General features: G+C 35.9%; 2 protein-coding genes across 9 annotated transcripts in view; both read left to right on the top strand.

Moving 5' to 3' along the window:
• The first annotated feature begins 2,587 nt into the window (after positions 1-2,587).
• The window catches only part of LOC116176810 (complexin), a 501,249-nt gene continuing 478,000 nt past the window's right edge, over positions 2,588-25,836 (top strand). For 6 of the 8 annotated variants that reach the window (XM_031495588.1, XM_031495591.1, XM_031495581.1 and 3 more), the window contains exon 1: positions 2,588-2,707. The gene's annotated coding sequence lies outside the window, so the exon portion shown is untranslated. Of the gene's footprint in view, positions 2,708-21,241; positions 21,357-25,836 lie in introns of those variants that run through there. The other 2 variants (XM_031495585.1, XM_031495583.1) reach the window with 1 other exon arrangement.
• Positions 4,748-7,876, top strand: LOC116175670. Its single transcript, XM_031493904.1, has one exon. It carries the CDS (start codon positions 4,748-4,750, stop codon positions 7,874-7,876), a length of 3,129 nt encoding a protein of 1,042 aa, XP_031349764.1.

Genomic DNA, 25,836 nt, shown 5'->3' with positions numbered 1-25,836 from the left:
TATAAAAAATCGAGGGAGCATATATTTTTTTATGGCAGTGCTAGTTTTCATTACATATTATCATTGTATATAAGATGTATATACAATGATATTATTGGAGAGTACCTACACTCTTTGGATCTAGCAAATTAAAAGTGTGTACTTTAAAAAAATGTAATAAAAATTATCAGTTGCTATGCCCTCCTTGATCATGCAGAAGTACACGCCACTGACTACAAGTTTAAAGTACGTAGATTAAGATAGCAAACTTTTTATAATTTTGGATACCATAAAAAACTTGTTGTTTTGAAGATATTTTCAGCGTTCCAGACAAGTTGTCACTCTGTATAGTGTAGAGGCACCTCTAAAATGCATTATGCTCTCTGTAATTGGGTGAAAGCCTGTTGAAGGCCCATAACAAGAGAGGGACAATAAAATTAAAAATTAAAATTAAAAGTATTAGCACATACAGAGGTTCCAATTCACATTTTGCAGCAGTGAGTCATTAATTAAATTTATTAATCTGAATTAAAAGTCTTTAATCGCAGTAAGTTTGACGGGTAAATAACTACAATTATATTTTATTTGTGAATTTACTAATATACTATTTCTGAACTGCGGATTCGGAATGCCTGAGTACCGAATTAGAGTTGCCACATTATTATCGGTTATTATCGGACACCACTCTTTTATTCGTCCATCTATGTATATTAATTTCAATTTCATTTCCAGATTCTAAGGAATAAAATCGAGTATGCAGTTACAGTATGGTAAATGTGTACATGGTCTGATTAGGTTACACCTGAATTAGCAGCATCTGGTCCAAATAAAGACTATTTAAAGTAATTAGTTAAATACAAGACCCATACAAAAAGTTCATCACCAAAATGTCTCCGGCATTTGTGCGTAAAATCTAATGCATTTCCAAAATCTATGTCTTTTTAAACAATCAATTCGACTGCCCATATGGCTAATAAATTTAGTTTACTTTCTCGTAAGGACGATCAATGTGGCTCCTTAAGAAGGGTTTCCCACCCAAGAGTAGAAGGCACGCGGCACACGAATCGGCATACAGAGGGCCGTAGGAGAAAATTGGTGCCTGGGGGGTGATCGGAGCAAGGGTCACTATTTTACATTACATTATTGTTGTATATACCTCGTATAACGAACATTTGTTTTAATAATATTTCCCGTTTCTCTATTTGAAACTTACGCTTTCATTTAATGCATTAGTATTCTGGGTATGATGAATATTTTTCGTTTTTTCGCAATTTTAAAACTCTCCATTTTATTACGTATTACGTATTCTTTCGTACAGTTAAAGATTGCAGTATTACATTAATTATACAGGGTGTCCATTATGTATGGAATAGCCACGGCATAGCAGAACTAGTTTTTAGGGAATTTCTTTTTAAAAATGTTTGTACCAAAAGGGGGTAACATAGTATTTTTCATGGAGGGTAATGCACCTAATGCAGAATAGTAAGTGAATAAACAATAGCTACATCATTTATTGCTTGGGTTTTTTTCATTACAAGTCACAATTTCCGATTCCTTGTTCCTTGTGCATTAAATTAGGTAAAAGATTCATGTTAGGTTTATACAAAGCTAGTACTTCGTTTCAGCCGGCCGATGAGTTTAACCAAAGAGTATATTGTTATAATACTCTTTGGTTTAACCAACTTGTTAAGTTGTAATCCCAACTGGGTTTTAAATTAATGTGCAATTGAGTAGAACTTTAGTACTCTTAAGGTTCCAAAATTGTAATACCTTTTAGTCTAAAAGCGTACACAGTTATTAATGTAAAAGATTTAACAAGGGTGAAATAACACGATAGAAATACTTATTATTATTATTTAAGGTTTTGATTGTTAATTTCCTTAAAGCACGATATTATTTGTCAGAGTTAAAAGCTGCAGACCTTTTTGGCCTGAAACATGTAGGTACTGGTACTTTTTTAATGATATATTGTCATTAAAGATGTTTGCAATTCTAAATGATGGATTACAAGAAAAACCACCGACTTAATTAAATTTGCAAGAAAAGTTTGTGTATACATGCAAATGATTTTAATCTGGCTTAAATGTTAATTAAAATTAACGATTTTTATGATGTTAACCTAAATTTAGATCACAAGTGAAATCTAACGTCTATTAATAAGCGCCGTTCTTCAGAACTAACCAATTATCCCTTTCCTAAAGTAAGCCCAGGATAATTTAATTAGAGAAAATGTGAATGTCAAGAGCGAACGGCATCCTTTACGATTCCTTTTATGATTGCCGAACCGTGCGTAATTGGTGTGGAAAACCTGGCGCCCGTACACATACACACAACACACGTGTTATTTATGTAAAAAAATAAGACCTTAACGAAGGGAGGATAATAATTTAGAGCCGATTTGCGAGAGAAAGACAAAACAAGGGCGGGAAAATCAATATAAAGGGGGATTTTGTTGAGGCAGCGCCTGAGGGCGCCACCGTAAAGGTCCTAGCATTATGAAACAGCGTTAGAACCTTAAAGGATCGGCGGATACGTTACAATGCGAAATGTCGCGAAGTCCAAATTTTGAGCTTGTTTTATATGGACGAATATGCGCAATCGGCCATTAGGTATTTCAAGTTTTCGGTTCTATTTTGTCACATTAAGTTGGCTACCGTGTTACTCTAAACGGTGGTTAGCGTTGAAACGAATTCTACTTATATACATCGATTAAACAAGTTTTGGTGGGGTGAGTTTTTATTCTTTTTTAAAAAATTTACGTAATTTAGACAGTAGATAATCTGTCTTGCACATTTTGGTCGATATATGTAGAAGCCTAGTAAATTAGCTTTGTTTACTACTGCAATGGGGGTTAAAACCGCAAGTGCGTGAAACGGGGTATGTTTTTTAATTATAATAGAGGAAGATCTATGTAAAATTAAATAAAAAACGAAGCTCTTCGCTACGGCTTTGCCAATATTTACAATTTGTCACCGTAGGGCACGAATTTACTTTCCCTCTTCATTTTTATGATTTAGTTTCCAGCCCGAAGGTGAACGTATTCCGGTTATTTTTATACTAAAAGTTTACGATGTTATTGCCATTGATTATAGTTAATAATATATTGGCGCCAGAGACTATTTTAACTCTTTTCCGAAATAGTATTTTGGTCAAGCAAATTTGTTGGTAACCCTTTGGGGTTATTGTTCCATCCATAACTCTTTGCGTATGCTGCTGAAGCTTCTCCACCCAAATCTCTAAGTCGTGTCATGTTTTACGAACGCGCTACCGTATTACATGATGAAATTGTGAATAACAAAGCAGCTTTCAGCGCGGATATTGGAATGTTTTACCACCCTTTTTCTCTGTGTCTGCATTTCTCGTTTAGCAAATTACGTTTGTAACAGCTTTAATTACCCAACTTGTAGCCATGTGGAAATTTGCAGTCTAGCCAAGATCCACATTTGGATAACTAATTTCAGAGGTGCCTGGATTATGTAAATGGTGTAAATGAATTATTGATCCTTATGAACCTTCTAGACCTCTTGACCTTTTTTTTCTTGGCAAAATAAGGATATGCGATTGATTAACAAAGTTTTGGTAATCGATTAGAGAGGAACATGCAAAGTCTATCTAATATTAAGTTTATCACCGGACCCTTCTAGGTTGTCTTTCAGAATGCTAATGGCACGAAAGCTGTGGTTTTGTGTCGAAGTATCGTGTCTGCGGTATAATTATCGATCTCCAGTCTTCAGTTTTGGAAGGCAACACATTCCCAGTTTAGTACACTTCTATCTACTCACCCGCGGACTTTAATCATAGCGACGCGAATAGAAAAAGGAAAGGCCGGCGAGTGAAAACTGTTTCTGTTTATTCAGACGATAGCATTCTCACCCTCCCCCCTCCCCCCTCTTATGGTTCAGCTGTGGAGGCGTCGCCCTTCTTCCACTCGCACCGGCTTCATGCAAGCGGAGAAATCTGCGTTTATGCTTTGAGTTCGATATATCACGGTCCCTTTGCAGTTTTCTTATGTAAATGAAGTTATCAATTTTTAATGGCAGAAACGATCCAATTGAATTTTTACTTTTTATCTCTTTTTATCGCTCTTGGTTTGCATTACTAATTAACTCTCTAACTCCCAATTAAACTAGCCCTTTTATTTGCAGGTTATGTGGTCGTAAAATATACTGTTCGGGATAAAAGCTTACGGCCACAGAACCAAATTAACTCAATTTCCACCACCATTTCATTTTGAAAAAATGTCGTCCTAGTCCTAGATCTGTTTTCTGTTGCACCTTAGATATCTCCCATTAACACCGTTGCCTACGAGAAGTTTTAGTACAGAGTTATGATTCAACCCGGAAACCATTAAAAGCAAGTTGCAGCATATATCACAAAGATATGCCACTACTGTCCGGTTTGGTTTTCTGTAAATTGCAGTGGTGGAGAACTGTGTAGGTACCTTTGAGAATGTCCACATTGAAAGGAAAGGAAAGGAGGAATAGGATACGTTTTAACAAAATGTTAATCATAAAAATAGAAGTATAAATTGTTAAAAAACATTATAAGGGAATGCCGTATTTTGTAACGATTTTAGTAAGCGTAGATCAAGTTTGACAGTTTTAGCATTTTGTACTAATCAATAAACAATTTAACGTAGAACCGGTGTTTCTTTAACGTATTAAATGTATTTTATTTTACATTTTTGGTGCCGAAACCCGGGAGATAGTGTTTGTTGTTTAGTTTGCCGAATTCTGTAAGAAACTAACGGAGTGCTTAAACTTAGACTATGGATCTAACATTACGAAAATCTTACCGTAGCCAGCTAACGAGACTAGTAAATACAGTGGACGAAGTTTTACAAGATGAAAGCGTGAGTGTAGATGATATTGCCGTACTTCGCGAACGTATTGAAGGTTTGAAAGCGTCTTTGAAGGATTTAAACAATAAATTAGCGCCTTCCTTCAAAGAGGAACAATTTGAGGATGAGTGTAAGAAAATCGTCGAGTATGAGGATGCTGCAACCAAGGCTATTGCACAGCTGCGACGTCGAATACAGTCAGACGTGCATTTGCGTGAAGAGTTGCATCAGGAGTTGGACGATGCCGCATCAGGGAGTGATTCAACCCATCCTAAGCGATCCAGTAATGTGGGTAATAATCAAAAAAGTAACTACCAGAGAACGGTAAGACTACCGAGAATAGAAATTGCAAAATTTAGTGGTGACGTCTCTTTATGGCCGGAATTTTGGGAACAGTTTAACGTCGCGATTCACCAAAATAATACGTTGGACAATATCGCTAAATTTGCATATTTAAAATCTTATTTAACGGGTAAAGCGTTGATTACTATATCAGGTTTAGCGTCGGGTAAAAATACATACGACAATGCTTTAGAATTATTGAAATCCGAATATGCATGTACCGAAAAGATTATAGATACTTATGTACAAAAATTGTGGTCTATGCCGCAGTTAAAACATGACAAAGATACTTTCGCTTTAAGAACTTTGTTTAATACCGTGACAACAATTATAAAATCGTTATCTACGTTAGGCATTTCGGCAGATCAGTACGGTTTATTGGTTAAGTCAATCGTATTTAAAGCCCTACCGTATTCTATGCGTGTCACGTATAAAAAACAAAGGTTGCGAGCAGATTCTGGTCGTGAACATGCAGATAACGAGTCAGTAGCGTTGGGAAGTATGGTTTCCACAGAAAGCGTCGCCAAAACTGGAGATTTTGATACAGAAATTAAGGAGCTTTTACATTTTATTAAGGTCGAGTTAGACTCTATCGAACAAGCGAGTGGTACATCTAGTAATCATGACACAAAAGACTTTAAAAAACCGAATAGGTTTGTGCGTAACGAAAAAAGTACTAGCGGGTACGGGAGCGAGTACACTGCTGCGGGTTTGTTTACCGGTGTAAATGAAATGTGCCTTTTTTGTAAATCAAAATCACATTTAACGGCTTCTTGTGATAGTTCGATTAGTATTAACGCGAAAAAAGACATACTTAAAAGTAACAAACTTTGTTTTAGATGTCTTAAACCTAATCATAACTCTAAGTTTTGTAAAACTAGAAACATTTCGAGCAATAAATGTAAGCGACGTCACGTGACCACCATGTGTGAAAGTCATAAATTTTCCGATTTTAACGAGAAAAAGGATCTTTCGAATAACCCTTCGAATAAACCTAACAATGGATCTGTAGCACTAATAGCGGGTGGTATTGTTGACAATATTTATTTAAAAACTGCTTGTGCGTTTGTTTTAACAAACAGTCAAGAGACACTCATACGAATGGTTATTGATGGCGGAAGTCAATTGTCCTTTATTCGAGAAGAAGTTTCGCACAAATTAGGGCTGCCTAAAATAGGTACCCATAGAATTTCGATTCAAGGTTTCGGACAAAGCGCTCGAGTTCCTGCAAGACTTTGCAATAGAGTAAAAGTAAAGCTAAAAAGTCAGTTTAACGACACGGTTGTTGAATTGTGCGCCATAGAAGTACCGCAAATATGCTTTGATAATTTGAAACCACCCTCGTTAATGAATCCTGTTATAAGGGATTTTAGTTTAAAGAATAATTTAGCAGACTTGGTTAAAACCGATCAACCTGTAATTAGTGGATTTTCTTTATTGATTGGCTCAAATAACTATTGGAAAATTGTATCAAATAGTACTGTTAATTTAACAGAGAGTTTGAAGGCCATTAATACGCAGTTTGGGTGGACACTACATGGTGTTAGCGAGCTTAACGATGAAGCATACTTAGTAAATTTCACTGAAACCGTGGTGCTTCACGCGCAATCATACACATCTTTTAACGATTTATCGCCAGATAATGCTACCGATTCAAAGAAATTATGGGATTTAGAAACGTTGGGGATATCAGCGTACAGTAATATTGAAAGAAATGAGTTTACTGAAAGTGGATGTGTGGCTTATATTGATAATTTAGTTAGCGGAAAATGTAGTTTTATTGCTTCTAAACATAGAGGAGCTCCTTTAAATAAGAATATTAAAAAAATGTTCACTTTACCGAAGTTGGAACTCACTGTAGCTTTTTGTGCTGCGCGATTATGCAATTATTTACTACATAAAATTAACTTACCGGTAAAAGATGTGACTCTCTGTTCTGATTATTGGATTAAAGGAGTAAATAAGAAATGTGAACCTTACGTAAAAAACCGTGTTTTAGAGATAGACAAGTTGAAGAATAACGCGACATTGAGGCATTGTCTTGGTGAGGAAAATCCTGCCGATCTGATTGCAAGAGGAGTGAATTCTGCAAATGTTTTCATTAATTCAGAGGTTTGGCTTATTGGTCCGACTGGGCTTACTTTAGACAAGGAAGTGTGGACAGAAAATCGAAGTTTACAGGTTGAAGATAGTAGCATACTTACCTGTCAAGCAGACTATGAAGAAGTTAAAGAACCAGCGTCAAAATTGAATTTATTATTTGATTCGGATAGATATAGCGATGTAGAAAATATTATCAGAATAACGGAATACGTGAGAAGATATTTAAATAATCTAAATAGAAAGAAAGTTAAGATTTCAGGGAGATTCACCGTAGACGATGTAAATAAAGCAGAAGTTTATTGGGTTAAAGTTGTTCAACAACAGGAATTTAGTAAAGAAGTATTTAACTTAAATAACCAGACACCTATAGCTACTCAAACTAAACTGCTGGAGCTTATACATTGTTTGGATCAGAAAGCAACGTTATCATCAGCAATACGGAAGAGATACTGGATAGTAAAAGTCAGACAATCTATTAAGACATTTATTAATAAGTGTTTAAAGTGTAAGCGTTTGAAGGGAAATCCTGCTGATCAACTTTTTGCACCTTTACCGAAAGATCGTGTAACGTTATCGCGTTCTTTAGACGTAACGGGGATAATGCAGCTTTAGAATAACATTAGAGATGATACAATTCAAAATTTAGCCGTGTCCCATCGAATTGACTGGAAGTTCAACATAGAGAGAGTTGTATGGTGGAACGGTTTCTGGGAGCATCTCGTGCGTACTGTGAAAAATGCTTTAAAGGCAATGTTGGGAAAAAAGCTAGTGGATTTCGACGAATTACAAACTGCTTTTAAGGACCAGATGGTTGAGTTCGAGCATGTGAAATTGAACTTTCTGTGCCGGGGGAAGATGTTAAAAAACATTATAAGGGAATGCCGTATTTTGTAACGATTTTAGTAAGCGTAGATCAAGTTTGACAGTTTTAGCATTTTGTACTAATCAATAAACAATTTAACGTAGAACCGGTGTTTCTTTAACGTATTAAATGTATTTTATTTTACATAAATAGTGCAGATAAAGCGCATTTTTTAAACCGAAATATCTTAGTGAATGGTTGAGTTAATAAGGTACTGCATCCTATATTTATCGATGCTTTCTTTCTTGTTAGATGATTAATGGGGACGGGGCTCTTTACACATAAACATTTAAAGGCCGCCTGGCATATATTCAACATCTACGCTATATACCTAGTGCAAGAAGAATCAAGCCCTTAGAGAAATTCTCCGAAATATAGTTTTTCCCCTCTTCCAACATTTTCACGATTAAGTTTTTACATCCCCAGTAGACATGTCTCGTCTAGACGATCGTTCTATCTTTTGTGAGTACCCTTTCCGACAATCTGTTCTCGAGATATAAGCAATTGTATCCGATCACGATAAGAGGTTGAGGAGGGAAACTAGTAGGTTGGTAGAAATTAACTCCTTACGTTGAGACAATACCATGAAGAGTAGTTGACACCTCCCCCCTCCCTGCCCTGTTGCACTACACCTGATAAGGCCATTTAAAAGGTGGTTGGGTTGGCAATTTCACGAACTAACGGGTGAACGTGACTTTTTCGATAGCTTGGATCCATCATTTTTTACTTACATTTTGTGTAGCAATATAGGGCCGATTCTACCTCAAAAACTCACTAGTAAAAGCTACTAGATGTAAAAAGTCGCTACAAAAGTAACTAGGCTGTTTCAAATTCTCTTTTATTTCAATGCAAAAACTGCTAGCGCGCATAAGGCCGATTATAAATCAAGAGTCGCTAGATTTGAAAGTAACTAGAAAAGTAACTAGGTTTGAAACTGCGTAGGAGTTTAGTTTATACTTAGAATTGGCCCTACATTATCAAGAACGCTACTAGACAAACAGAACCGTACTAGCAAAGATGTGAATCCACGCAGCAGGGTTTCAAACCTAGCTACTTTTCTAGTAACTTTCAAATCTAGTGACTTTTTAATTTACAATCGGCTCTATGCGCGCTAGCAGAGTTTTGAACCTAGTTATTTATCTGGGGTCTTTTCACATCTAGTAGTTTTTTCTGGTAACTTGTGAGTTAGAATCGGCACTATATTAGATACTACTTGCCTTCTTCGTCTATACCTCCAAAAAAGGGTAAAAGTTTTACGATCAAATCAGAGGTAAACCAATGAAAATCACCGTCAAATGTGCCCGCTTCGATGCTCAAATATCGGTCTAGGACATTAGGGCGCCGCCGAAAGGGCGCGGCCATAAGGGCGCGGCCGTTAGGGCGCGAGGACAAAAGGGCGCGAGACAAATGGGCGCGGGACATAAGGGCGCGAGGGTGTATGGACGCGGGACAGAATATTCTCTAATAAAATTTATATTGTCGTTAGTTTGTGTTAATATTTTCTATCAACAGTCATTATACGGGGCATTCGAGATACCAAAAACATAATACGCAATGTCAAAAGTTGGGTCACACTTTTTATATCACTTTTACTTCTATTTCCATGTTTTTAGGGTCTACATAGTAACGGGAATGTTATGCTTTCTCCCAATCGCTCGCTCGCTCGATTTTTATGTCCAACCAGAATAGAACCATATATCTATCTGTTCGGTGGTAGAGCCAAAATTTTAAACGCAATTTGCGGGCGAAAGGTATGTCGGAATTTGGTACCGGTACCAAAGGCAAACTTGTGATTCTCGACGATGCTACAAAAGTCAGCAAATTAATTTAGTAACCTTTAATTAAAGAAAATGAAGATGTAACACTTCACTTTTCCATTTACCAAGGGTAAGGAAATGTAATGTAATCGCGATGAAAAATAAATTTGAGATACAACCGGATTTATCCATTTCGCAGTTTGGCAATATTAGAATTCATTTCGACTATTTTTGGCAAAAAACGAAAGTTGGAAACTGTTGGTTACTTTTGGCGTTACGCATTATATGTTTTTGGTATCTTGAACGCCCTGTGTAATAACATATCAACACAAACAAACTACAATATATTTTTTAGAGAATACTGTATCCCGCGCCCATATGTCCTCGCGCCCTTATGTCCCGCGCCCTTTTATCCTCGCGCCCTTTTGTCCACGCGCCCTTATGTCTCGCCTTTCGGTCGCGCCCTATCGGCGACGCCCTAATGTCCGGCTCCGTCAAATATTTAATGACAACCCCATAAGGATATCATGCCCCATTCCAAAGTTATTAAAGATGGGTCGTTTTAGGTACGCTTTCTGTGCTATTATGAATACCTAGAGACCTTTTATGTCTGCCATAATGTTATTGTAAATTGATCTAGAGAAACTCCCTTAAATTTTTCACAAATTTTCCCCTCACATTTTCCTCAAGTTCTCCTCAAGTTTTTAAATTCCCTTGATGTAATTCCCACCAAGCTTCCCTGAATTTTCTCCAGTCCTTAAACTTTTTTGAAGTTTCCCTCAACATCTCCTCAAGTTGCTTTCAAGATCCCCACAAATTTTTCCCAGTGCGTTAATTCTAAAATTCTGTACACGTCTCTACAGTCTTTCTTAAGTGCCTTTCAAGCTCTTCTTAATTCCGTTTCGCGTTATTCTCAATTTCTTCTTGCCCCCTTCAAGTTCCGCTCAACTACCTAAGTTCTCAAATTCCCTTAACGTTCCTACTCAAACTATGATGATTTCAATGACTCCCGCCTTTTCCCGCCAAATACCCTGAGGTTTCCATCCCACTCTCCCTAACATTCTCTCATTTTACCTCTCAATTTTCACTCGCGTTCCTCTTAAGTTTAAGCGTAGTCAAGTTCTTCTTCAGTTTCTCGTCAAGTTCTTCAATTCCCTCTTGATGTATTATTCACATTAAGTTCCCCTCAAGTTGTCAAGTTATTTTCAAATTTTTTTCAAATTCTTCTCAAATTCCGTTCACGTTTACCTCAATCTTCTCGTTAGCCGCTCTCAATATTCTCAAGCTGTTTAATTTGTGTCACATTCCTTTCAAATTCATTTCTTTTTTTCTACTACCTCTCAGCTCCACAGTACTTTTCGCCCTCGGCCTGGTATTGTGAAAGCCGTGCATTCTCGGCATGTATTTGCCATTAGGCCGATTTAATATTATCGGATATTTTGCCCCGCGCAGTATATCTGAAATTGCGGATATGTGGGTGATAGGATAAGCATCTTTTTTTTGTAACCTTATTTAATGCTCTAAAATCAACACAAAATCTATACTCTGAGCTATCGAATTTTGGCACCAATATGATAGGCGACGACCACTCACTTGTAGATGGTTTTATTACGTTCATTTACAACATTTTATTCAATTCCTTAACTAAAATTTGTTGTTTAAAGGAAAGAAGGTAATATCGTTGTTTCAAAGGAATCGTGTTGGTCTCTAGAACAACTTCGTGTTCTAACTTCGTTGTGTAACCCAGCGCCTCTCCCATAACGACAAATTTAGTTTTTAATAAGTCTCAATACCGAAATCTGGAAGTTCCGGAAATCCGCAATCCAAATCAAAGAACACTATTACACTTTGACTTATAGTGGATATGACCATCGGTTAACCTGAAACAAGAGAAATTTTTATTTAGCACCAAAACAAACTTTATCAGGATTTATTTTTTTTTTATTTTTTACTGGAATTCAAATCGACACATAATTTTCTGAGATTGCATACAAAATAAGTCTTCACTATGACACACGTATTATAGTAACACAATGACATACAAAAATAACTTAAACAATTCTACAAATCAAACAAATAATGTGAAGGACAATAGCGCCTTATTGACACATTTTAATCCGTTACAAACAGTTAAATATAAAAAAAAAGTATCAAAAGCACTCACTACTTTGTTGTAAGAATTCAAATTTTTGGGGTCTGAAACTTGTACAGACGAGACGCGATAAATGCTGAAAATAAAACACTTTTCACAGAGTTGCTTTAAATAAAGGCATAACCGTGTACACAAACTTTCTTCTTTTTTTAAATCAACAGATATGATGATTCACATTGTGGGAGGTCAGATACAAACTTTAAAATTGAAGAAGCACCTCCTTTTCTATAAACGCGTGAACACTTACATGGACATCAACCGGAAAACTATTACTGTATCACTTTTTTTAAATTAAATTGACAAAACAAGACTTTGAAACACTGGCCGACTACCGAAAAAACGCGTATTACAAATTTACACGTAACATGTGCCATCGCATATCTAAATCAATTAAATTTTACTTGGATAAAGTCCCTTTATCAAACATGTGTTAAATAATTCTCGTAGAACGAATTAATTTTTATATTTATACATTGGCGCACCATTCGACTCGGTGACCTCAACGTTATTTTTTTAAGTTTTTCCAAAAAAATAAACCTCACTATTGTTGCGTTGCGTGCTATATCGAAGTCCGCCATGTTTTAATTGTACCAATTGCAAGTATAAGGAAAAGAGGTTGTCCTTAAACACCAAAATTCCGCTGACTCGCCTCGATAGATACGTTGAATTACAGTTATCCATTCGCATAATGCTCAGCTTATCGTTGAGTACCCTGTATATCATACCTATATGGCACTTTGTAGTAAAGGAAAATGACAAAAAAGAATTTTATTTTACATATTTACATCGACAAGTGCACAAGTTTAATTACCAACTGCGGCATCGAACTGAAATGCACTAATAGTACACGAACAGTTTAAACTTCATCTTTATAATGTACCTCGTAATGTACGTAGCAAGGATATAAATATTTAATTGAATTAATTGAAGTACCGACCTAAACCATCCCCCTATTTGTCTTCTAGTACTAAACACTCTGTGGTAACTAAATAATTGAATTAAATTTCGTGCTTACGGCTTAATTAACCTATTTACTATTCTCAAATACATTAATAATTAATTAGAATGTGAGTCTATGCGCATCATACAGATGTACTTACATATATGCACAACGACTCTCGTTAGTAGACAAGTAGACTATTTTCCTATGGTGGCGCTACACATCCCAGAACTATTATGAAAGGGAAATGAAAGCAAGCTTAGGTACTCGCTGCACGCGCAAGGAAACAATTTGAATGCACACCTTTTCGAAAATTGATGAATATTAAAAATACCATGTTCACTTTTGTAAAGCACTCGCGCAAACCCTCCGAGACAGAAGTTGTTTCCGCGCTAAGAAAGGGGAAAAACGTGTACGGAAAATGAATAATTTTCCCCTTTCAGTCCGTGACATTTTTAAAATCGCGACTACATTCATTGCCCTCAAGAATAATCCGCGCCGAGGAAAAATGTCAATCACCTTCATTACTATCCGCTGCTGGCGGGTTGGCCGAATTATTTTCCGTATTGAGGAACGTGCTTAATTCCGTACTTCGCGAATTTGTACTATCGGAGTGAAATCAAATTTTTACGTAACATCCTAAAGGAAATGACAATATCCTCAATGAGTTCGTTTTACATTCGTCGAACTAGAAAAAGGTTTGCAGTCTAAAAGAACGCGATAGTACGAGTATTTTTGCAATATTTACACGTAGCAGTGTAATAAAAATGTATTGGATTGCTACATAATGCATCGATGGAAGTGAAAACTGACAACCAAACACGGATATTAATCTTCCGCAGTTTCGTTCTATGAACGTTACAAAAGTTACTCTACACTACTTGTGCTAATTATGATTTATAAAGGTCAAAATTCTTATGTGTGGCACTCAAATTTGGTGTTTTTATATAGGGAACAAAAAGAAAGTTGTGCTTTTGTATGTAGCTGTCTCTATTTCGTGTATACAGGGTGACAATTTGAAAACTTACCACCCCCCATATCTTAGTAAATAAACGAGATATTTAAAAAAATCAAAATCCGTTTCGCTAATTCGGAGGGGGAATCACAATGACATAGTTGGCGACGCACCCCCGCCAACCCCCTGCGCCCCAGCCACCCCAACTTTTAAATCTTAAATAGTGACCCCCCATGTGTGATACGTCGTTGGAAAGCTCTGAAAAAATGCTTTCCAGCCATACCAAATAGCATTACATTTAGGTTAGTAATTATCGTGAAAATCAAAAAATAAACTAATATGATACATTTGAAATCTGTCGTATTTAAAACGCAACCGGCGAACATTAGACGAACAAAGACAGAGAATAATTCAAGAATGTCGAAATATTGCAAAACCAACATTGGAAAGGTTCGACAAGAGTTTGAGAATAGATTATAACTGGCGATCAAAAATGAGTTGCTGTCGAGTCGGCTTTGGAAGTTCAAGTTAAATACGATTTTCCATGTTTATTTTTTGATTTGCACGATAATTACTAACCTAAATGTAATGCTATTTGGTATGGTTGGAAAGCATTTTTTCAGAGCTTTCCAATGACGTATCACACATGGGGGGTCACTATTTAAGATTTAAAAGTTGGGGTGGCTGGGGCACAGGGGGTGTGAGGGGGTGCGTCGCCAACTATGTCATTGTGATTCCCCCTCCGAATTACCGAAACGGATTTTGATTGTTCTATGAACCCATTTTACCTAAAATACGTTGAGTTTTATACCATAAATTTCAAAAATTAAATGGTGTGGAATGGCGTGCGATCACAAAATGTCCAACTAGCTCAAAATAATTAAAGCTGTGAATTTTGTAATCTCTCCTCGTATGCATCCGATATCTGTTAGAAGAAAAATCCTAATATTGACTTAATTTGAGAAGCTGTACGATCACCTTATGAAAATTGTAAAGAATTGATTACACAACATCTGATTAACACCCGAGAGAAGAATCTGAGGTGAAGACTATCTGGGTCGTACAAAAGATTCAAATGAACCCACAATTAATTGTTTGACCATTACAAAAAAATTATTCCGACACATGCACTAGTAGCTGCTAGGGTAGCTGCATTTAACAATTTTAGGAAATAATCTTTTACAAGGAAAAAAAAGTAAACCACTCGGATGCAACTAGACACGCAATAATCTATTTCAATACGTCGTTATATTCGATGGGAGTATTTTTCGTTTTTACTAATAATCACGAAATGAATGTTTCCTTTACTAAAAATTGAAAATTGTTGTTACTCCCCAAAAGAATTATTTCGATTTCTCTGTGAAAATCTACAAATTACTCTTGTTGTCATTATATCTTTCATAATACTTCACCGTGTATCACCGCCTTTAAAGAAAAACGTGCTTTTAGTTTATTTCGTTAGGGGTTGTAGGGGAAGACTAAGGTAATAAACCACTAAAGCAGTTCTAAAAAAAACGGCAGAGCACCTCAGTGCAGTGGGTCATTGCTTTGCTCTGCCGCTTAAAAAGGGTTCACTACACATAATCAGGCTTATAATCGACCATTTTTTCATTTTTCGAGAAAAAATAATTCATTATAAAGAATCCGGCTTGTTCCAAAGCTTTAAATGCATTATTAGTATTCCTTTAAGATGCGAGGTTTTCGAATAAATTAAAAAAACCTGGCTTACAACACCAAAAATTTAAAATTGGCAGGTTAGTCCTCTCGAAGGAACAATACCGTTATCGAATCTCGCCCTTGGAGTATCTGCTAGATACTCATTTTCAAGATAAAGTTCCTGGATTTTTCAGGGGGATTGGAGGGACTGGGGGAGGAATGCTACTGGGACCATGTTCTAAGGATAATTTATCGCAACATTTTGCGATTATTACCGCATCTCAACTATTGAAATTGGAAGAAACTAGTGATAACTAGGTCAGACATTGCAGGAGATGTGGCTTAATTCTGTAGAGAAAATGAACATAGAGGCGTGGACGTAATTTGTGTGCCTTCTCTCACTATACAAACTCGAGCGTTGTATCTCCCAATCCTTTACAAACAGGATAACTTTCGACACGAAATTGAATCCGTTCAATAATACAACAAACATAAACAATGCAATTACAAGCATGCACCATTTTGTAAATAATGCGATAGGGGCGGATACGTTTAGATTATTTCATTAAATCATAGAACACAATACCCACAAAATTACAATAACGGCCTGCTGCACATAGCATCATATTTTACACACCATCAGATAAAACTCACATGCATGCATGCATGTATGGAATAACATTCACAGTACATGTCTAAAAGTTTCCAAACTAATTTAAATAACGATAAAGGGAACAAGACAGTAACAAGAAATGTAGTTTATACAAGGGTAGAAATGAAATCGAAATTAGATTAAGTTTCGAACTGGAAAGTTTGATGTGTACATTAAAATAACATTTCTCTATTGATTTGAAGGGACATATTGTAAAATTGACATTTGATTTTCTAAAAGAAACCATTGCCTTACAGATGTGCATATTTTATTTGACGCCTTGCTGTAATCATTTTATCGCATGTTAATTTTTGGACGTGTCTTTCAAATGGTGTGCGGCTTGTAACAATTATTTACATACTATTTAGTATTTACGTACTAACAGGATAGTATTCAACAAAAAAATTAATTAACGGAATGGGTACGTAACGTACCCATGCTAGCGGAACTCAAGATTTAAAATCAAAACTTTCTGAGGTAACTGAACCACATGGCACATTATCGTCTAGGGAAGTGGTTCTCAACAGTTTAGACACTCCCTCCCTATGAATTATATTTTTTTTAATACACAATAAAAACGTTTATAAGAGGGAAAAAAAGAACTGACCAAAAAAACCAGGCAACAAATTAATATCAAACAGTGTAGCAAAATTAATTGAATTAGAATGATTATCAAGTAAATTTATGAAATGTTGAATCATAGGCTCCACTGGAATTCCAAAAAGAATCAATAGTTGACACATAACATAAGCATAACAAATTAAAATCATCATAAATTCACATGGTTTAGATATTGGGTGGGCAGTTCAAATATGCCACATTGACATATCAGACCTGTAAATGAAATGAAGGCAAAAAGAATTCAATTACCAAATAGGTTTGTCGGTGTTCAAACTACAGCAACCAGGGAACATAGCTATCAAACTAATTATACGATTTAATTCTGCGCACGCCTAATGCTTGCTTTTTGAATACTCTCCATAAGCCAAGACACTGTATCTAAGTTTATATATTAAAATACCTAAATCTGAAAAGTAATAGCCAGTTTGCCTATTACCAAAGAGTATACTATTACGTACTTTTATTGAGGGTAGTACGAAGCAAAGAGAGACGAATAAGGCCAGGAATTGTAAATTGAAAAGCAACTTATTTACGTATGATGGCATTTGCGCCTTTTTGAAAAAAAAACGACCGCCCATATTTAAATCAAATTTGGTCCTCAAAGCTGATTCCGTCCCAGGTACTAGTCGGGTCCGTTAACTTGGCCCCCCCACTGAGAGATTTCTTAGTCGTATTATTTTGAAATGAATGCGCTCGTTATGCGCTCATATGCGCCACCGATAATAACTCTTGCGCCATTATCGTTTTTTAGAAATCCGAAAAAACATTTGGGGGGGGGGGCAAGTGAACGTAGCCCCCCCCCAGTACGTATTTTGTCCCTTGTAACTAGGTCACCTGATACATTTGGTTATGCGCTCAATTGCGCCACTTGAATTAAAGCTAGCGCCATTACGGTTAAGCCATAAAAATTTTTAAAAAGTGGAGGGTCTAACTTAGCGTTTTCAAAAGTTATTTCCGGAAGTGCGTCCATTTTGAAAATATTTTACATCGATTCGGCCTTCGGAGTAACTCCTAAATACAAATTTTTAAAAACCTACCTATTTTACTTTCTCAGAATCGTTTAACTAAAGCTCCCAAAAAAACACCCTGTATAGTGTTTCTGAAACACTATAATGGCGCCAAGATTTTTTGTTTACGGCGCATTTTAGCGCATGATGAAAGGTACGATGTAGTAGAAAAAACATGTTAAAAAACGTAACTTTTGAAAACGTTAAGTTAGCCCCCCCCTTTTTAAAAATTTTTTATGGCTTAACCGTAATGGCGCTAGCTTTAATTCAAGTGGCGCAATTGAGCTCATAACCAGATGTATCAAGTGGCACAAATACCGGTAGCAAAATGCGTTATGGGGGATTCCGTTCACTTGCCCCCCCCCCCCAAATATATTTAAGGATAACCAAAAAACAATAATGGCGCAAAGATATTTTTTTACGGCGCATTTCAGCGCATACCTGAGAGTACAATTTCGTATGAAAAGATGTTAAAAAAAGTAACTTTTAAAAACGTTAAGTTGGCCCCCCACTTTTTGAAAATTTGTCACGGCTTAACCGTAATGGCGCTAGCTTTAATTCAAGTGGCGCAATTGAGCGCATACCCAAATGTATCACTTGGCCCCCCCAAATGTTTTTTCGGATTTCTAAAAAACGATAATGGCGCAAGAGTTATTATCGGTGGCGCATATGAGCGCATAACGAGCGCATTCATTTCAAAATAATACGACTATCAAATCTCTCAGTGGGGGGGCCAAGTTAACGGGCCCGTACTAGTCGTTCTTTCAGGATTTTTTTTTGAAATCCGTCGATATTAAATTCTTCTGGAAATGGGTCTTATTTCCAGTGGGAATTTTATCTTGATTCTCATGGACTCAATTTTGGTGATTGTTTGGGTACTGGTAAGCGGAAATTTAACTTCCAAGAACGTGATTTGTGTACACTCCTCAGTTTACTGAACTTTGTTACAGTTTAGTATAATTCGAAAAATCCTCAATAAGCAGTTGCACAAAAAATGACTGAGTGGATTCTTCACACCCACAATGGCGAATTATCTTCAAAATGGCGATTTTAACATTTTTTATTAGTTAGTGTCTTTTGTACACTTAGGTACAATTTTTTGAAGACACTCTTCTAAAGGCGCCATTTTTGGTTTGAGCTAGGACATATAATTCGGTTCGACGGGTACACTGCACAGACAACCCTCACTAGAGGTGCATCGGGAGTGTAAAATCAAATTAAATAATAATAGTAATATGTTTATTAAGTTTTGGAGCCGTTTTACAACATATCACGTAACTCACAATAAAATTACAAAAAAAGCAAGAGCATATGAAATGAAACAGAAACACACACTGTATATATATACAGTTAAATATTTTCTATCAATGCGAAGTTCGTTTTTACGAATGAATGTGGTGAGACCATTTGGCTTACAGGATTGATTCGCCTCAAACCCCATTTACTAATATGTTATTCTATGTATTACTGACTGAGAGCCAGTCGGAGTACATTTATTTATATAATTACGCAAAAAAAACACAGTAGGCAGATTAACCAGAGGATGGATTAGAAGACTTATTAAAATTTTAGAAAAATCGGTACATAAATATGAAAGTTAAATCTGCGCATGCGCAATCTATTTTTTAACATTTCAACATATTTACATATTAGTGGAACAACACAAAGGTACACAAATTCATTGAAAGACATATTTAACTCTCTGTAACGTTTACATAATAAATAATGACACCAAGTAATAACCATATGTGCCAACCTAGCCAATTTCCTTTTTCTCTATCATAACATTTAACCGTGTCTTCAATCAAAACTGACATTTTGGGTCTCCTCTCATCCAAAGTTATCGCTAAAATTAAGCAAGCGTCATGCTTGATTGTTTACAATTAAAGGATTAAAACAAGCTTATGGGATTTATAAGTACAATATACCTACGACAAACAAAAGTGTAATATTACAGGGAGTGAAAAAAATAGATTCTTTGCTGTAACTTTTTTCATAAGTCGTGCCTTCCTTAGTGTTAGCCATAGTGAACCAAATAGAGAAATAAGTAGGGCAATAGCTCTTAAGATATAGATCTCATAGTGGTACGGCCGTAGGAACGGATAGACCCAATGTACACAATAGCGCATTTTTATTTTTGTAGAAATGCGCTCACAAGCGTCCTTAGTTAAAAAAGCGCTCAGGAAGTCCTATCAGCAGATGATATCTGCTCACAGTAACTGTAAATCATCTGAAGAAACAGAAACCTGGCATAGGTGGGAGAAGTTACAAGACTATGGTTGTCTTCCAGTGCAGATCTAAAGAGCGGAAGGTTTGATCCCAGGAAGGTATTTGGGGAATAAGTAATTGTAACAAAATGTAAGTCTAGGATGCTAGTAACTATTAGTAGGGGAATTTGTTGTGACTCCGATCGTATTCGGAAACCAGACTTTTGATGCGGCGCATATATTGAATAGCACCAATCCTTGAACTCGTAGAAATCGATTGGCGAAGGTTTGACATCGCTATCATTTTTTGTTCTCGAGTTAGACCAGGAACAAACAGACAGACGGACCAAACTCCTGTGTTACATTTTAAAAGTGCGCAATGTCCTTGTAGGGAGATCGAAAATGATTGATCGGGGGGATGCGGTTGCGAATTACTAGGGAACTCACAATAAAAATAAATAGGAAGAAGGCTCGTTTACGAAAAGGTATTTTATGCACACCTCTTTTTAATAAATGGGCTTCTTTTCCACCAGAAATGTTCCATCGTATCCTACCGTGGTGGATACTGGATATTTAATGTAAATTGCTGCAGTTCATTTCTTGACTTTTGGTTCAGTAAAACGTTGGCATTGGCGATCTGTCCTGCCTGTACATTTTTAAAGGTCGTTAGCTTAAGCACTGCTCGTTTCTGAAATGTAGGTACACGGTATTGTAGCATGGCTCGATTTGAAAACAGAAAGTCTTTCAAATTGATTAAATATTGACGGAGAAATTGACGACGAATGTACTATGCATCCCAAAGAGTTTTCCACCTTTTAGTGCGAACTCTGGAAAAGTAAGTGATTACATTTAAAGATTTAGTTAGTTATTGTTTTTTTCGCTTCATCGCAATCATCCAAAAATGCCTTGGCTGAAACCAGGTGGAGGGGATTAATTTTTTATCTTCGTCTCTGAAAGTCCATTGATATGAAAATATTCAATTAATTTTAGAAATCGTTATTCATTATCAAATACGCAGGTATGGTCAGATAGATAAGACACTGACTTATCTGCAACTAGCGCGCATTTGGTGAAAGTTGTTTTCGGTCAAGTCAGGTGTTTGTAGAAGATAACGCGGCATTTTTAGTACATAATGATTTTCAAACAGAAACAGTACCGCGTCGTGAACTGCATCCGACCTACAGTGCGTGCAGTGAATAAAAACTACAAACAATTATTTAGTGAAAATCAAGACGAAGTGGCTTGCAGTAGCAACCAATTTTTGAAATGGGCTGGCTGTAAAGGTAGGAAGCAGTTCAAAATTCTATTTTTGTTAAATTGTGCAAAACGTATATTTTTCCGCAAAATCTGAACTCATTAATTTATATTGCGTAACCTTTTTCCGTTTTCTTAAATTTTACATTAGCTATAAGCTATGCATTGGATTATTGGAGAATGGTTTAGTTTTCATCAGTTACGTTCAGGCCCGCAATCGAATGCTACTACGTAAGTAAGGGCTTAAAAATTACGTCTGTCCAAAACGGGATGGGATTTTGCTTAAAATTGGCAATTTAAGGGTTGCTTGTAGATCCTTTAAGCATAATCAATCAAGGAAATAAAAATATCCGATCTACAACAAAATTTACAAGCCATTGCCCATTTATTTGAACTCAAAGCAAGAAAAAAGGTCTTCGAGCTCTTAGAGGAAATAGGTAGCGCGGCAAATAATGTGGTGCAGATGGAGCGCCTATCCGAATGACTGCTATCGTTAATAATCTTCTCAATCTTTTACCATTGTCCATTGTTTTACGCCTGGTTTTACGTATCTAATGAAAATCTCATCGAGACGCTTAGAACCCTTCTGACCTTCGCTCAGCTCTTCAAGGACTTAGTATCTCTTGAGAATTTTTCCAGAATCACTTAAGAGTGCTCCGTACACAAATTTATTTAATTTTCTTCCCCTAAAAATGTTTTCACAATTCTTTAGGACTATTCAAGACTCTTTAAATTTTGATGTATTGATTTATATCCTTTTATCTTAAGCGTGTATGTACACCACCTACAAATTATATGCCCAGTTCAGACTCGAAACAGGGACCAAAATCTATTCATAGTTTCATCAAATTATTTTGAAAATCTTTTCAAATTTTGTGTCTTCATAGTGTTGTCAATATTATTCTCAATATTCTTAAGAAGTCACCAGCTTCTCTAAATTCTCTACAAAATCTATTCTAAAGCTACTCATAATCTCTTCGCAATCCCTTCAAAAGCTATGTATAATCGCAGGATATGGTCAGATGACCGGAAGAAGACACGTTTTCGAATCAAAAGTTACCTGAGAATAGGCGGGCTTTTCCTTTGGGAACATGCGCTAAAGTAAAATTAAGTTTTTGGAATTTTTATATAAAAATTCCAATTTCAAGATCCAGTCAACGAAACGTCGAAATATCCTTCATTAGTAAATGCTTAATTTAAATTGGGTGGATGTCGTTAGCAGTACATAAACTTTATGGCATGTTTTTGGTGATCAATTACATTTTATAGTAACTAACCTCAATAAAACAACGTCGTCTGCAGTTAGGCCGTACAAAGAAAATTTATACAAGCAAATAAAGCAGGCTCGTAAATTTTAATCAATAAACCACTCAGACGAAAAGCGAGCAAGCATTTTCCGGTGAAAAATTTAATCAAATCATTCTACATCTGCCTTAAAACCACCATCACACCGAATATTGCATAATGTAAAAATACCGATTTCCATACCTTCCGTAAACAAATAAATCTGAATTTAAAAAACAGGTCAGATGTTCACAATGTGACTAACCGTTTTTCTTCGCCGACTTTATAAAAAAACCTTCTTTTCCAAATTGTACATTAGATGTACATTAGGAAAATTGTTCGAACAAGTTAACGGATCCTTGAAGCGTTCAGAAATTGAAAAGTGGGAAGAGCGCGCGGTATTAGGAGACCGAAATGACACAACGGCAACCAATCTTCTTCTAATGGAAATTTTAAACTTTAACTTCTCGCAGCTTCACTAAATTTTGACGTTCGCTTTATGTAGAAGGAGCAAAAAGGACAACTTAAATTGCTTTTTCAATTTTATCGAAAATCACCTTACTTATTTCTACATTTCGGCTCCTTACGTAAATTGCTTACGAAGCGTAATGGAACATTACTTACAGCTAAAAAGCAAATTATTTCCATCGCGATACGGGATGTGTAAAGTCTGCTGCGCCAAATTTAAAACATGTTGAAGGCATGTCAATAACAAAATATAGAAGTGGCAATTTCGGGAGGAAAGTTGATGGGATAGAAACCGCCTTTCTACCGTTAGCAGAAAACAAAATTGTCTGAAATGTCGACGTAATCAAATTTAAAAGCGTTCTACGTACAGTGCATTGCATTCCAATAATTTCAAATTTGAGTGCACTTATGCAAGGAGGTACGTAACGTATTTGAAAGCACTGTTGTATGGCTTGAGTGCGGAATAAATTTAAAATACAATTGTTCCTTCATGTAGTGCGTTTGGGGTACGTTCGATTTTAAATAGACTCGGGGGAGTGTTTGTTCTAATTTTTCGATACTTAGCACAATTAGTGACCTTAGTTCAGTCCTTATATTTCTCTCACAAGAACTTGTAACTTTTGTGCAATTGTTTATTCGAATCCTTATTGTTTCGTATTTTTATTAGCATGGTCATGAAAAATCAAGCTGGGCAAAGGAATTGTAAATTATTCAGGTTTTACTATCCAAATATACTTATATGTTAAAATAATGATTTTTACATTAAAAACTCCACACATTGATGATTGTGAGACTGACTTTATAAAATAGAGCCCTTTAAATTTAGTGTATTTAGTTTTTTTAATGAATAACCGCAAGTAAAGGGTAATGTAGGCGGTAAAGTGCTACGATGAACGATAAGTGGCAGAAATAATTTATAAAGTTTTGTTACTTTAGGCCTTATAGGATTACCGGTTTGGGAGGTAATCAATAGGCAGGAGGCGAACTTCCCCCTTCTCGCTCATAAATATGAATCGGTGGCTACATATTTGGTGAGTTGACGTGAAGTTGGCAGGGGAATTTCAAATTTTACCTGTAAAATATTGCCAATGGCTGCGGGGTTAATGCAAAAGCTCAAAAATGTGAATCGATTTTTAATTTTTGAGTTTCTATCTGTCAAGTTTGGGGTAGATTTTGTAAAAATTCCCATATCCAGCTTCGTTGAGATCAAATCTGGGGTAAGGGTTTTGGAAACAAATTTTATAAAAGGAAAAATCTACATACAAAGCTCTTAGATCCATCCCCCTTTTGAATTTTTCAGGGTGTAGTTCCCAAACGAATTTGTTGACACTTGATTTATTTAAAAAATGCATGTTTTTGGGATGCATCTTGTCTACTTTTTAATATATCCAATGCTTTGGGTTTTATATGGCGTAGCGGTAAAGATTTCCCCACTACACGAGCTTTTTGAATGTTATAAGTATATGGTGAGCCCTAAGCTTAAAGTACAGCATCCCAGTGCCATGTAATTGAAATGCTTGCATTCTGTATGGTGTCTGGCCACAACAAATAAACAATAATATCATAATCCAAGCTCACATCAAGGAATACATTATTTTTTACTTAAGGAATCAATCAATCAGAGTAAACGGAAACGCCAGGAATCGGAGTTCAGCAAATGGCGGCAGTCGCTTCGGAAAAACTAAAACAAAATTACGCCAAACTCCCTAGCGAGAATAAAAGCAACAAAACACAAATTAGCGGTGTCTATGGGAAAGCACTAGGGGGAAACAAGTACAATTTTTGGTGTACACCAAAAATTCAAATTCAAACTAATTCACGTTAATTCAAAATAATTCACGTAAATTCACGTTTATACAAGTTAATGCACGCCAATTCAAATTAATTCACGTTAATTCAAATTAATTTACGTTAATTCAAATTGAATCACGTTAATAATAATAATAATAATAATATTTATTATACCGTTATCCGTGTGGGTACACTAACGGTCGTCATTGAAAAAAAAATATTACAAACAAAATACAAAGGTACATTCAGAGACTAACTAACAGAGGAGGATAACAGAGTACAATTTTACATATTACATATTAATTCTATTAATATTAAAAATTAATTCTAATTAATTCACGTTAGTTCAAATTAACACAGAAGGGTGTACACCAAACATTCAAAGTTGTTTCCATCTAGAATTTTTCCAAGGCAAATTTTTACCATACGAGTAAAATATATCAACGCCGGATTTTTTCTGGGGACAAATTTTTTACACAAGCATACCAGGGAAAAATTTTCCAAGAGCAATTTTATCAATCTTAAATTTTCAAGACTAGAATTTTCCATAGAGAATTTCCCCAGGGCGAATTTTTCGGAGACGATATTTTAAGTCTCAAATTCCAAGGCCTATTTTGTTGGAGGCTAAATTTTCCGTATGCGAATTTTCTGGAAATTAATTTTTCCACGACAAATATTCACAAGACTAATTTTGAGGGGACAATTTTTGTGGGTCAAATATTTCAAGGGCGATCTTTTTACGTTTCTGGAGACAAGTTTTCCGATGCGAGTTTTTTAAGCGAGCATTCCAGGGCAACGCAAATTTTTCTTTGACGATTTTTTGAGGACCAAATATTCGAAACATGATTTTTTCAACATTTTCTGTAGATGAATTTCCTTTTCTGGACGATTCGTTTCAAGGGCAATTTTGGGAGCCTACATTTTCCGTAGGTAAATTTTTCGGAAGAGAATTTTCCCATAGCGAAT

This window comes from Photinus pyralis, unplaced genomic scaffold, assembly GCF_008802855.1.
Source record: "Photinus pyralis isolate 1611_PpyrPB1 unplaced genomic scaffold, Ppyr1.3 Ppyr1.4_LG7, whole genome shotgun sequence".
Classification (NCBI taxonomy): Eukaryota; Metazoa; Arthropoda; class Insecta; order Coleoptera; family Lampyridae; genus Photinus; species Photinus pyralis.
This window is presented reverse-complemented; position numbering and strand designations above follow the sequence as displayed.

Bases quoted from the DNA above. Each gene is read 5' to 3' on its own strand.
- LOC116175670 (XM_031493904.1), top strand. From the start codon at position 4,748: ATGGATCTAACATTACGAAAATCTTACCGTAGCCAGCTAACGAGACTA.